The following is a 15,485-nucleotide window of genomic DNA, read 5'->3' as shown; positions in this document are numbered from 1 at the left end:
TCTGGGGTGGACACTGATGAAGACTTGAACTGCAGGGCAGTTATCAACAACAAGAAACCAATTTTGGACATCACAGATAACACAGACATTATTGATGCTACATGAAATGAAAGTGGTGAAGTGAACAAAGATGATGATGAATAAGTAGAAGAAGAAAGCACAGAAGATATTCCCATTACACAAGAAATATCGGATAATATAAACAAAGTGGTAACATGGATGGAGAGATAAGTGAACCCAACCAAAATTCAGTTGTTACACATGATGAACATAAAACAATACTCACAAAAGAAAATACTTGAAATTATCTATCAAATAAAATCAAACTGACTTCTTTAAAGCAGTACAAAAATGAACATGTATCAGCTTATAGACATGGTTGTAAATAGTTGTGTATTTTGTAATATATTTTTTGGAACTACTGTTGCATTATTGTTGGTTTGTCACTTTAGTGAGGTTAGCTGATTGCTATATTTGGTAAGTTTTTTAAATGTTTAACTTCTAATGTTCTTTAAATTTCTACTGTATGAGCAAACTGAGATTTTCTCTGAAGTATTTTGTTACATCTGGATATGAGCCTAGAGGATGATGGAAGGATCCAGTTATAATAATATGCCGACCTCCACCTCTAATACTCACTATTGCCCAAATAACATTACATGCAGGTTCAGTTGCTGTCTCAGTGGATTTAAAACTGTTGAGTACTGTAACAAATACATCACCTTCATTTGCCACTAACTTATTGTTTTGATATACACTGAGATTTATTTCAAAAAAGTTGTTGCTGCCAGTTTTGGGCTTTAGCCAATTTACCGTAATGGCTATTCTATGAGCTTTGATCTTAGAAGTTCTTTGAAAGCTAACACCTGGTTGTGAATAATTTGGCAGTTAATCACTAGGATTTTGAAAGTCTCATCTGTGAGAGATATTTCTTTGGGTCTTAACACTAATTCTTTGAATGCCCCACATCATTATCTGGGCTTAATGGGATATCATCTACCTTAAAAAATCTTGTGTGCACCCACACATAGTCATCTACCTTGGTACCCACCTCTGATGTGTAGTACAAGCCTGAGCCACTTAGGGGCACTCTACATTTCTCGGAACTATGGCACAAGTCTAGAAAGCTTGTCATTTTCTATTTGAGCCATAACAGGAGGGCCATGATCAGTTCTGGGGACAACACTGCAGACTGTGAGCTTTGTTAAGATTCTCTCAGCAGGGTTGGCCATCTCAGTCTCCTCACCAATCACTGGAATGATCCAAGAACATGGCTGCCAACTATTATGGATTGTTCATAACTGTTATGGATTTATCATTTAATTATGGAGATACAAGGAGTTACTAAAAATTATAAAAATAGAAATTTTACAATTTGATGTTTTAAAATAAATCAAAAAGGATATGGTTTACATTTTGCTAATAATCATCTACTTAAATGTTTTATAGGTTATAATATCTTCCTTCCACAGTACACAGTAAGCCTGTCTATGAATGATTTCACTCCCATAGCTTGCCAAAGGTGTGTTTAAACTGAATTCAAACCATGTTCTACAACATTGTTTGTGGCTAGAACTAAATTACCAGTGCTCATAACATGTTGATAGCACGTTGGCAACTTAGAATTTGTGTTTCATGACTGTGTCAATATAGATCATCATTAAATGCTGTTAAGTAGCGGTAATGTATGTTTTTGCTCTGTTAGTGTTGTCTTTACATGTATTCGTTTACAAAACACAATGGACAAGAAGCCAAATTTATGAACCTGTTGTCACACTCTATGAGGCAGAGGAGTGCCTCTGAAATGGTAGAAATATTAAAGAGAAGCATGACTCCCTAAAAAGAATAAAAACTCTCAATACCACAGCAACACTTTCTATGAGGTAGAAATGAATGTATGTATGTAGGAGGCAGCAGTCGCTATTAAACATGTATATGCCAAGGGTATCATCAACTGCAAATACCCCTGTCACATTAACTGGGAGTGTGAGTGATGAGGATGAAATAGTTTTCTTTATTGAAGATGATAATTTGGATTAATTTTAATAAAAAAAAAATATATGACCAACTAAATATCTCTTCTTTATTTAGGATCAGAAAATGCCTGAAATATAGCATTTAAATGCCAAAATAAAGTTTCTAATTTTTAAAATTTTGTGGAGAGATGGGAAATGGGGTGGCTGGATCACCCTCCATAACTGCAACATGATTACAGACAGCTTCTTCTCAAGACTGGCAGCTACGCAAGTATGAGCTTAGAGCTGAGAAAGTATGTGTAACACAATTTGCAGTTCTTTGCACCCTGTTTCTTCAAGGTTGCCAGAACAGTCTCTTCAACATGTTAAATAAAACTTCCAAGCATACACACCAATTGCACAAGGCGAAACTTCATATTCCTTGATGCTGTTTCTGTAAGGTGAACATTATTCTCTGTATGTTTCAACTACTAACAATTACCTGCCTCCTACCTTTTTGCATATGCTTCTCCCTGACACAGGGCACATCTGCCTTCCCAACAGGTGACATGAGTCACTGTGGCTCAGTTTCAGTTGGAGACAGCACCTTCCATGCTAGAGGACAGTATGTGAGGCACCTTTGAGAGAATGCCAAGATTATATCCTGCAAGGGGATGGCACATTGTGCCACATAACATTCTCTGCAGGCTTCTTTAGCTGCTATACCTGCTGGATTATTTTCTCTGCTGTGTGCATTGGTGTAGGGCATTGAAGGAATCAGAACACATGAGAAATTTGTTCACTCAGTGACACATCATCCACTCCAGTGCCTTTACCATTGCATGTAGCACAGCACTAAATATTGTGAACTGTTGAGAAGTTGAAACCAGAGGATGTGGTGGGAGAAGACTACTGAGTAGTCAAGGGGTTCTTCACATTTCAGTCCATGGGCAAGTACAACAATACAACTTTGGTGCTTAAAATAACTTCAAAATTAACATTGGAGTGCATTCTGTTTTGAAAACTGTCAATTCTAAAGTAATTCTGGGTATCTTTAAAAAACCAAAGTAGATTTTTATTGCAACCTTGGCATAAATCATCAATATCTGCCACATAAATTTCTAAAAGAATGTTCCTTGTGAAAGATCTCATTGCTCTCCAATGTGTTTTAGTAGTCATTCAAAAGATGGTGAGCAACTGAGGGATATACAAGTGAATGGGTACATATATACATTTTTTGTGCTTGTCCATGAGGATTTGCTGAGTTGCTGTCAGTCATTGAGTTGTGGCCCACAAGTCTCAACATAGGGGCTGGTTGTAAATACCTTCATGGTTCGACTGATTCCCACATGGTGGACAGCATCTAATATTTTTAAATATATTCCTCTGGCTGACTCATAAACCAGACATCCATCATTCACCTTTAATCTTAGAAAGGTTTGATAGAACTGGACTAGACAATTTCAGTCTTCTCAATAAGCCTTGTGACTAACATACTTCAAAATTTTTAATGATCTGTGAGACTCTGATTTCAAATCCCTCAAATGTTGCAGTCATTATAATTTTACAACAAAAATGAGAGCTACATGTAATATTATTAGTAGGAGTTGCAAATGTTATTAAATTTAAAACACAACCTTGAGGTACATTGCTCTCTTGTTGAAACTGGTTTGTTAAGATATTTCAGATTCCATAAGCACCTGCAGGGTGGGCGGGATGGGAGAGCAGGGGAGCATGCATCTGGGACTCAAACTAGTTATTCATTGCAACATTTTCATGCATTTCTTCTTTAAAAAATTACATTTTTCTGCTCACAAAATGAATGTCCATTTGTCATTAAGCATAACACCCACTACTACTTGTATGCACGTGGAAAACTTATGCTAACTGAATGTTATGTATGTGAATAATTCAAGGCAGACTGATCACAAATCTGCACAAATGTCAAATGTAAACATATGTTCACAAACAATATCACTATCGAGGATATGATGAATGCACCAGCAGATGGTTGTATAGATCTTATCACAAAACAAATTTAAATTATTGCTTATAAACTTCAGTTGTTGACTTTTACATGGAATGCATTATTGTTTAATTTTGATTAAAACTCTAAAATGGAGGAATATACAGCATTATCTGTAACAGTATTTTACTAACTTCTAAAGAATTTTAAGCTCATTCGTTACATTTCAAAGTTTACTTTCAAAATTGGAATGCTTATCTCTCATTATTTTGAGTTTCGCACAATGTTATGTTTCTCCTTGCAATTTTGTAAATCTTTTTGAATTTACACTTTTAATAATTGTATACAAGCAGCTTCTACCTCAAGAAATTCTGTATTTACCAGTAAGTCTGTATATGTCAGTCTGTGATATTATGAGCACTATAACTCCAATAATTACATCAGTGTTAATTATATTTCATGTAAGCATAATGTTTTGTCTTCTTCTCAAAAAACTATTGAGACAATTATTAATGGAAAAAAGAAGGAATCCATTTTGTAAAATATTTTTATAGAAAATAATTTCTGTTCATTTGTTGTTACAGGCCGTAGCCTATCAACTAGCAGGAGCTACAGCAATCTTCATCTGGTCTGTTTGCCTTAGTTTGATAATGTTTGGCACAATGCGTTGTGTTGGCATTTTCCGGGTTAGTCTTGAAGATGAGCTGCAAGGTAATTTTATATTAATACTAGCTTTTTACCCATATCTTCATCCACATACATGTATATCACACTCTTTGCACATATAAATCCTAACAACCTGTTTCTCTTCTTCCTGCCTCCATATAACTGGTCCTGCCTGCCCACACCTCCTCCCACTTCCACCTACCTACCTCCTCACACCATCTCTCCCTTCTGCCTCATATCCTCTCCCTCTTCATTTTCCACCTGCGCATTACCCTTCCCTATCTTTCACCTGCCTCCTATACCTCTCCCTTCTCCCCCTTCTCTCTGTCCATAAGCTTCTCCCCCTCTCTTTGTCCATCTTCGCCCCCCCCCCCCCCATCCATTCCCTTCTTTGTCTTCCTCTCTCTGCCTAACTCCTCCTCTCGTATTCTCTGGCCATCTGTTTATCCCTTCCCCTGTCCCTTTGTGCCTTTCCTTCTTCACTCACTTCTCTCTGGCCATTCCCTCCCCCCTCCCCCTGCCAACCCATCGAACTGTCCATTTTTCACTCCCTTTTCTCTGTCCATCTGTTCCTTCTCTCTTTGTCCACCACCTCCAACATCTTTTTGTCCATTCCTCTGTCAATTGCCTCCTCCTCCCTCTATCTGTCCATCTCCTGCATCATCCCGTTTTGTTTCCATCCTAATGGGAGGATATAGTACTTATCCCCACAGTGCTTCTTTCCAAACAACAAGTAGTACTTGTACCAAGTTTGGCTGAAGTCGATACAGTGGTTTAGGAGGAGATGTGGCAAATTCATACCTAAGGAAATACATCCTAAGGAAATGTAATCCGAAAACAAAGGAAATAGGTTACAGTACACTTGTACGCCCACTGCTTGAATAATGCTCTGCAGTGTGGGATCTGTACCAGATAGGGTTGATAGAAGAGATAGAGAAGATCCAACGGAGAACAGCACGCTTTGTTACAGGATCTTTTAGTAATTGCGAAAGCATTACGGAGATGATAGATAAACTCCAGTGGAAGACTCTGCAGGAGCTCAGTAGCTCGGTACGTGCTCTTTTTGAAGTTTCAAGAACATACCTTCACTGAAGAGTCAAGCAGTATATTGCTCCCTCCTACGTATATCTCGCGAAGAGACCATGAGGATAAAATCAGAGAGATTAGAGACCACACAGAGGCATACCGACAATCCTTCTTTCCGCGAACAATACGAGAATGGAATAGAAGGGAGAACCGATAGAGGTACTCAAGGTACCCTCCGCCGCACACCGTCAGGTGGTTTGCAGAGTATGGATGTAGATGTAGATACATACACACACACCCACATCAACTTTACACTTATATATACACACACACACACACACAACGCATTAGCTGAGTACCCGGCATTGCCTAGGTAATTATGTATTGGAGTCTTCTATTAGGAACAAAAAAAGATGAATTATTTCTCTCTCCTCTCTTCCATCTGCTTCATCACACCCTGTCCCTCTTCCAATTGCTGCCTTACACCATGCCTCCCTTTCACCTGTCTCTTCACAGCCTGTACCTCTGCCATCTGTCTCCTCACAAACCATCCCTTATCCATCTCTCTCATCACAATATGTCCCCCAGGCACCTGTCTCACCCATCTCCTTCCACTTCCTGCCTTCTCACATCAGTTCCTTTTCTACCTGCCCTCCACCACCCCTCTCCATCTTTCACATGCCTCCTACACCTTCCCCTCTTCCCCCTCCACATTATCCATCTAATTCTCCCCTATCCCTCTCTCTACATTCTCATTTCCCCCCTCTCTCTGTTAACCTACTTCTCCCCCTTCTCTCTGTCCATCTACTCTTCCCCTTTCTCTTTCCAACTCCTCTTCATCTCTTTGTCTTCCCATCTCCTCTTCCCCCTCCTCTTTTCATCTCCTCTTCCCCTCTCTATCTCTGTCTCCTCCCCGCTCTTTCTGTCCAACTCCTCCTCCCCCTCTCTCTGTCCATCTCCTCCTTCCCCTCTTTCCATCTGTCTCATTCTGTCACCTATATCTGTCCTTCTCCCCACCCCAACTCTCTCTCTCTGTCCATCTCCTCCCACCACACCTGTCCATTTCCTTCCCCCTCTCCTTTCTGTCCATCTTCTCCTTACCCCTCAATCCGTCCATCTTATTCTCCTACTTCTTCTGTCCTCTTCCCCTTTCTCTTTGTCCATCTCTTCCCCATTCTCTCTGTCCCTCTTCTAACCCCTTTCTCAGCCATCTGCACATATACTGCCTGTAGTGCTTTTGGATGCTACCTGCAAAACACCCTGGCTCTGGAGGCCGCCATGATGTCAAATGTTACCAACCCATTTCACTCACACTCCCGCCCCTATGGAAAGTAGATGGTTCTTACCCCCACAGTACTTCTTTCCAGAGGATAAATGGTATGCATACCAAGTTCGAGTGAAATTGATCAAAAAACACACACACAAATGTGTCAAATCTATTTATGAGTTAATTTTCTTAGAAGTTAAGGAGAGACAGTGGCAGTCTTGCACTGACATCTTTGTAAATCCATATCTCTGTCAACTTTTATTCAATCTCACTGAAATTTTGCCCACTTATGTATAGAGATCCAACATGCTATAAATAATTTTTAGAGAATTGTTAATAAAATTTTAATGCTATGAGAGAATTTTGAATTGTTAGTTACATTATCATTTTAAGGTACACTTTTTCATTATTTTCAGGCAAATTTGGCAAATTTTTTCTATGGTAAAGTAATCTACGCTAAAAATGTTCAATTAAGTGCAGTAACCTTTTGGTAAATTATTTATATTTTTCTGTGATTTTTTAATTTGAACATCTTTTACATAGAAATTTTCCACATATTAACAACCATAAAACTGTTTATAAAGTCTATATTAAAATTTTGTTCCACTCAAATAGTGCTTCCAAATAAAAGAATATGTGCACCAAATTTCACTGAAATCCTTCCAATGGTTTCTGAAAGGAGAAAATCTTAAGTTCCAGAAAAATTGTTTTCAAGTTTGGATGAAATGTTTTAAAATTTTTTTAATCCTTTCTTAGCTAAAACTGTCCATATCCACATTTCAGTTCTTCCTCATCATACTCTGCAGGTATTTTAGCTCCTCTGCTCCTTTACCAAGCAATTTTTTCTATATTTTTTACTGAAGTCTCTGCCTTCATGATTCACTGCTTATCGATGATGTGCAGTATCAGCTCAGTGAAGACTCTAGGTGTAAAGCCCAACTTACTGAGGATGTAAAGGCATGCCACATTTCTGTCATTAAACACTGCTGCAGCTTCCAAAGCAGAAATCTTCACTATCAAATTGGAAACAAACACAATCTTTGGACATCTCTTCCAAATAAGAGCACTGAAATTTTCATTTGGGTTAAGTGTTTTGCCATGCAGACATTTTTCTAGCAGTTCTGGTGAAGCCAGTGCTCAAAAAGTTGGTTTAATTGCCATTGCAACTATTTTGGTTGGCAGGAGAGCCAACGCCGTGTTACTAGAAGGAGGCCAAAAGGCACGCGTTTTAGCTCACACAGGCTGGCGTGAGGTCTGGAACAGGACAAGGAGATTAGAATTTAGAAAAAAGGGCGTAGCTGGTGGAATACTTAACTTTAATCCATTAATGAAGAATGTCGGTCTTGACGGTACATGAATCAATATCAATAGTAACTGATAATGGCCCTTGCTAGGTCGTAGCAATTGACGTAGCTGAAGGCTATGCTAAACTATCGTCTCGGCAAATGAGAGCGTATTTTGTCAGTGAACCATCGCTAGCAAAGTCGGTTGTACAACTGGGGCGAGTGCTAGGAAGTCTCTCTAGACCTGCCGTGTGGCGGCGCTCGGTCTGCAATCACTGATAGTGGCGACACGCGGGTCCGCCGTATAGTAACGGACTGCGGCCGATTTAAAGGCTACCACCTAGCAAGTGTGGTGTCTGGTGGTGACACCACATTCCTCCCCCGCAAATCGGCATACGGTTGTGGCATAAGGCTTCCGCCCGCCGTGGGGAGGACCCCGTGTTGACATATGCGACGAGGTGGGGAGCCTAACAACAGGCGAGGCTGTGCCACTCACACCCTGCCATTTGGACCGCGGGGAGCTAGGAAACGCCTGAAAACCTGCTCCAGGGTGCACGCCAACATGCGGTGTATGCGCCCACAGAGAGACAGGAGGGGCCGAAGGGTCGACCTCCATCGAGCCGGGGCACCCGACGGGTGAAGATGACATATGGTCCGGAGCGGGCAAGAGTTCCATGTCAGAGGACCACTGGTCCCGGGAAGCGATCGGCGGTGCATGACCCAGGGAGGTGCCCGGCGGCTGCAGCGAAGCGTCCACTGCGGGCGTCGCCAGCGGGAGAACAGGCGGCGGCGGTGGTGGTGGTGGCGGCGCGCCGCCATGGGGCAAAATGGAAGGCATCATCGGTAACACCTGAGGCTGAGGCGAGCCAGTAGATGGGTCCCCAGGGCACTGACCGGACGGCACCGTCGCTGGAAGCAGACGGCGAGCGGCAGATCCCATGCGATGACAGAAGCGCAGTTGGTTGAGATGCCGGCGCACCACACCAGAGGCCCCCAAAACCAGATACATAGCACGTCCGAGGCAGCGAAGAATGCGCCCTTCGAGCCAACGCCGTGAACCTCGGTAGTGACGATAGTAGACAACGTCGCCTGGAGCAAAAGCAGGTGTCCGCCACTGCACAGGAACCTGATGCGGCGGATGTAGCAAAGACATTAATGGTCAATGAGGGTGACCGTGGAGCAACTCAGTCGGCGAGCGACCATCTCGGGGCTGAGAGCGATACGAGGACAAAAAGAGCAATAACGCGTCCTCCCGAGAATGCGACTCTTTTAACTTCAACATCTGTGACTTGAAAGTCCGGACCAATCGTTCAGCGGCACCGTTAGACTGTGGCGAAAATGGCGTGGACGTCAGATGTTGAATACCATTGGCCTTGCAGAATAACTGAAATTCTGCGGACATGAATTGTGGGCCATTGTCGGAAACAATAGTCTGTGGAAGACCTTCAATGCAAAAGATAGCAGACAACGATTGGATGGTGGCAGATGACGTCGTGGAAGAAATCCGGCAACAAAAGGAAAATTACTGAATGAATCTACCACAACCAACCATCGAGCATTCCAGAATGGACCAGCAAAATCGATGTGTACGTGTTGCCAAGGGGAAGTGGTATTTGGCCATGCAAAGAATTTCCGCGGTGGGGCTGACTGTTGTTCGGTACATGCCATGCAAGAAGAGCATATATTCGTAATCGCGGCATCGATTCTGAACCAAGTACAGTGCTGACAAGCAAGTTGTTTCGTCCTCACTATACCCCAATGTCCTTGGTGGAGAAGCTGTAAGACAGAGGACTGTAATGAACGTGGGACCACGACCCTGGACTGATCATTATCAGAACGCAACAGCAAAACACCACATCGAACAAAAAGTCTCTCCTTGTGAGCAAGAAATCTGTGAACCAACGGGTCCCCGATCCATGACTTTGACAAGGGCCATTGCATAGCAACAAAATGCAGAATGGTAGCAAGGGCAGGGTCGGCAGCTGTGGCAGTAGTTACACGACGAAAATCAATCGGAAACGATTCGACCATGTCATCGGTTTCCGTATCAATGAACATGCAAGCAAGTTCGGAGGAATCGAATGCTCTATCCTCAGCAAAAGGCAAACGGGACAACGCATCGGCGTTTCCGTGCTTAGCAGTGGACCGATACAAGATATCGTAGTGGTACTGCGAGAGGAAAATAGACCAGTGAATGAAATTCTGCATTGTACGTGGAGGTACAGGCTTGTTCAGATGAAAAAGCGATGTCAAAGGTTTGTGGTCTGTGATGATGGTAAAGTGACGACCATACAAGAAATCATGAAACTTTGTAACACCAAATACGAGAGCCAATGCTTCTTTCTCGATCTGTGAATAATTTCTTTGCGCAGACGAGAGCAATTTGGATGCAAAGGCAATAGGGCGATCGTGCGATCCATCTTTGTGCGCAAGCACAGCACCGATCCCGAAATCCGATGTATCCACCATCAACAAAAGGGGCTTCTTGGGATCGAATGGCATAAGGCAAGTATTGGAAAGCAACGCTGATTTCAACTGGCGAAAGGCGCATTCGCATTCCGTCGTCCAGACGAACGGAACACCTTTACGGTGTAAGCGATGAAGCGGAGCTGAAATGGAAGAGGCGTGTGGTATAGCGAGCAAAAAACACACATTTGTCCTTCCGCAAGCGAAGACCATTTTGTCGCAAGACCTGAAATAATGTTCTGAGATTGGCCAAATGTTCTTCTTCCGTCTTTCCGGAGATCACAATATCGTCCAGATAAGTCGCTGCAGTAGGGACCGACACACAAACAGTTGGTAGATATTGCTAAAACAATGCAGGGGTGGATGCACACCCGAATGGCAGTCGTTTGAATCGATACAAACCAAGATGCGTGTTAACCACCAAAACGCGCTGGGAGTCTTCGACCACCGGTATTTGCAAGTACGCATCTGCTAGGTCCAACTTCGAAAAATATTTATCTGGGCACAGTTTGTCAAAAAGATCTTCCGGGCAGGGAAAAGGAAAAGTTGCAATCACTAGTTGTGGATTCACCGTTGCCTTGAAGTCCACACAATCTCAATTTTCCGGAAGGTTTTGGCAAAATTACGAAGGGTGATGCCCAGAGAGAAGCCTGCACACATTCAATTACACCTTGTGATTCCAAATCGTGTAATGTTTTTGCGACCTCATCACGCAATGCGTGGGGAACATTGCGCGGTCTGAAAAATTTCGGTTGCGCATTATTTTCAGTTCCAAATGTGCTTTATAGTTCTTAGTGCAACCAAGGCCCGGTGCAAAAATGTCTGCAAATTCTTCACATAGACGAGAAACACTGTCTGAAGGCACAGTCTGGTTCACTGATAGGACCTGATTTACGATAGACAAGTTAAACAACTGAATAAATCGAAACCAAACAAGTTCACTGCAGAAGAAGAAAGAAGGATGTAAAATGACACAAGTTTTGTTTGTTCTTTGTATGTTGCAAGAAGGCTGCACTGTCCTAATACAGGGATATCTTCCCCTGAACAGCTTGTTAACTTAACATTTGCGGCACGCAACGGACGTGTGCCCAGCTGTTTGTACGTGTCTTGATTGATCAGTGAAACTGCAGCTCTGGTATCGAGCTGGAATGGTATCACTTTGCCGCTAATGTCCAAGTCTACAAAAAGTTTATTGTCCTGTTGACGACAAGAGCGACTGTCTCATGCAACGTGAACTGACACTGGTACAAAATTGCTTGCGACTTGACGGGATTTCCGGCGATGTCGACGCACACTATTTGTGGGATGAACACAGTCACTGTTAGAGAGAGTGGCACTGAGCGGAGTGGAATGAACTACATGAATTTCCATGGGTGAAGTTTCACGAGCCTGAGTATCCTTGGTTCGAATTAGTTGTGAAGCAAAGGGCCTGGAATGGTTGTGAGTGTCTGATCTGAGCTTTTTCTGCCAAACACTCTGAACATGTCCTTTTTTATTACAGAAAAAGCAAATAGCCTGGCGTGACGGGCAATTCTCACGCGAATGTCTAGTAGCACACCGCGGGCATGATTTTAGCACTGCATTTGCTTGCCTGCGCAGCACACGTGGCTGAGAGCCTGGCGGCAGTGGCGCGGCCAGGCGCAAGGGCTTTTTACTGCTACGTGCAGCTCGCCCGGCGGGCCGGTTAACCTGACACACGGCTGGTGAAGTTTCAAATTATTCCTGAGCAAAGTCAAGTGTGTCCTGCCGATCCAATATGTCCATCACTTGTGGAAGGGAGGGATTGACTAGTTTCAAAATCTGTTCCCTTATACGAACATCAGAAACGTTCTGTGCAATTGCATCACGTACCATAGTATCTGAATAAGGGAGTCCACATTGACACTCAAAAGCACAATCCCTAGTAAGACCTTGCAAGGTTGCAACCCAGTCCCAATTAGTCTGACCTGCCGTACGTTTTTTACGAAAGAAGGTATACCTTTTCGCAACTACATTGACTGATTCTTTGAAATATGCATCTAATGCAGACAAAATTTCATCATAGGACAGAGTTGCTACGTCGCGGTGGGGAAATAATTTGACTATCACACAGTACGTGGTCACCCCTACTGAGGACAACAAAAAAGGCTGCCGCTCGTTACCTTGAATTCTGTAGGTGGCGAGATGGAATCGAAATTGGCGTGACCACTCATCCAGCTTTCCAGTGCAGCATCAAATGTCAAAAAGTTGGTGCAACAGTGTGTTATGGCTGCATTAGCGGTGGAGCGGCGGCTGCCGCATCGTTTTGCATTGCCCATTGACCCTGGACGAGCTGTCCTAGGGCATCCAGTAAGGCCTGCGTCTGCTGATTCTGTAAGCGATAAAATTCGGACAGTACATCTGGAGATTGTGGCGAAGCCATTACACAACAGGGCAATATCAATAAGAACGCGGTTTTGCCTCGGTGCCAATTTTTTGGGTTGGCAGGAGAGCCAACGCCGTGTTACTAGAAGGAGGCCAAAAGGCACGCGTTTTAGCTCACACAGGCTGGCGTGAGGTCTGGAACAGGACAAGGAAATTAGAATTTAGAAAAAAGGACGTAGCTGGCGGAACACTTAACTTTAATCCATTAATAAAGAACGTCGGTCTTGATGGTACATGAATCAATATCAATAGTAACTGATAATGGCACCTTGCTAGGTCGTAGCAATTGTCGTAGCTGAAGGCTATGCTAAACTATTGTCTCGGCAAATGAGAGCATATTTTGTCAGTGAACCATCGCTAGCAAAGTCGGCTGTACAACTGGGGCGAGTGCTAGGAAGTCTCTCTAGACCTGCCGTGTGGCGGCGCTCGGTCTGCAATCACTGATAGTGGCGACATGCGGGTCCGATGTATACTAACGGACCGCGGCCGATTTAAAGGCTACCACCTAGCAAGTGTGGTGTCTGGCGGTGACACCACAGCAACCTCGTAAGGAACACTATTTTTATAGTTATAAGATTCCCCACTTTCCTTGCTGTTCAGAAATTTGCACCATTCATTAGAATATAGGCAATGTTGAGGTGTGGCATCTGTCAACAAGTAATGAAACCAAATGGCCTGTACTGCCTTCCTCATACTATCCAAATCTGTGAGGTTACTTCTAATTGTAGCACCATAATAGACTTGCGGACTGTCAATTCTCTTCTGTGTTAGGCTGTTTTTACCTCCCAGTGGCTTCCCATCATCTAGTAGCTTGTCTTTATTGTCTGCAAAAAGTCTTCTGAGTCATCCATGCATCCTCTTCTGAATATGGTCTGAGCACTCCAGTTTTTCAATAGTGCAGTCTTTTCCATAGGGCTGACTTACAACTACATTCTTGAAAGCACTAGAGTCTCCATCTCCTAAATACTGTGTGTATCTTACCACACACTTTCGCAAAGACCTGTGAAAAATGAGGATCTTCCATCCCACCATTGGAGACTTGAGCCTACATAATTCCTGCTACAAACAGCTTTGTGTGTTTCTTGCCATTCTCTTTCTTTACCTGCATCATTATATTTCTTGTGCAAGGAACATGTAGAACATTATTTAGACATCACCTTTAAGTCTACTACTTTTCCAGTGTCGTCACTAATAATTGAAATTCCATGCAGTGAAATATGCCTCTCTTCATCTAGGAACTGTCACAGGAATCTGCTTTATCTTTGATATTAGTTGCATCACAATTTTCTTGACTTGCCCCTGGAGTGCCACGTTCATGCTCTCTTCACTTACTTCTGCAACTGCATTGAAGAGAGTAGTGTTCATTTGCAGGAAATTTTTGTGGAGAACCAGGCATGCTCATTTACCATATAAAAGGTTCACACCATCTCTTCCAATCGCTATACATCTTAATCTGTAAGCAAATCTCACTTTGGCTTCATACATTCTATTACTGGCCTTTGATATCTTGAATGGTGTGCCAGCATCAAAGTTTTGACACAAAATGTCCAATGTGCAAACCAGATCTTCTCTCTTTTCATCATCCATCAAATACAGATTTCCTCCAAAGAAAGGGCACTTGCAGGCTTTTCTAAGTGCCTTTGCCACCAATTCCAGATCCAAAATTCTGATATCTGTATTTCTGTCATGATTTGTTTCTTCTGACATGATACCTTTCCCAATTCTTAGTTTAGATGCACTTGGAGACAAGCTAATGTTTGCATCTGCAGGCCCAAGCCTAACTTCAACATCAGTTTTTCGCTGTATATTGAAAAATGGGACTTACTATATTTTTAAATACTCTACCAGGTCTAGGCATTGATCCAACTTCACACATATTCCACTATACAGCACAAAACTTGTTTCCAAAGTTCCTCAGCCTTCTATACCACACTGCTTGGACCACGAAATGGCTACACAGCCTTCTATACAACCCTGCTGTGTTGTATACAAAAAATTACAGCCTTTTAAAGCCATATTTTCCAGGTTCACAGTCAAAATTGGGCAAGAAAATTTTTCCTCCACAGAGTACCTTGAAAAGTGGGCATGGCGCATTACACTGCTTACAGTTTTAATATTTTTATACCATTTGCAGTTTGAATTGCTAAGAAAGATTTGGGATAATAATGTCAATTATATTTACTTTCAAATAAGCAAATAAAAAAATGTGATTTTTTTCATGGTTTTTGCCACTGTATCCCCTTAAAAAAGAAGTGTGGTGTGTGAGGTCCCTTGGATGTCTGTACATGGATTCTTATTGTTGCAGTATGTGCATTTTTGCTACATCTTCCTCATCACCACTGCTGTTGACAATTAATTCACACACATTCACACTTCATAACATGCCCTGTGTATTTATCTGCTATTTATTTCGCTTTTTCATCTTTCATTTAAGTTTTACAGGTTCTCACATC

General features: G+C 42.4%; 1 protein-coding gene across 1 annotated transcript in view; it reads left to right on the top strand.

The window, feature by feature from the left end:
• LOC124789670 (putative ammonium transporter 1) overlaps nt 1–15,485 on the top strand; it is a 307,206-nt gene that overhangs the window by 251,280 nt on the left and 40,441 nt on the right. The window contains exon 9 of the mRNA XM_047257109.1: nt 4,506–4,632. Coding sequence (XP_047113065.1) covers nt 4,506–4,632 — 127 coding nt within the window. The remainder of the gene's footprint in view (nt 1–4,505; nt 4,633–15,485) is intronic.

Source organism: Schistocerca piceifrons, chromosome 1, assembly GCF_021461385.2.
Source record: "Schistocerca piceifrons isolate TAMUIC-IGC-003096 chromosome 1, iqSchPice1.1, whole genome shotgun sequence".
Lineage (NCBI taxonomy): Eukaryota > Metazoa > Arthropoda > Insecta > Orthoptera > Acrididae > Schistocerca > Schistocerca piceifrons.
This window is presented reverse-complemented; position numbering and strand designations above follow the sequence as displayed.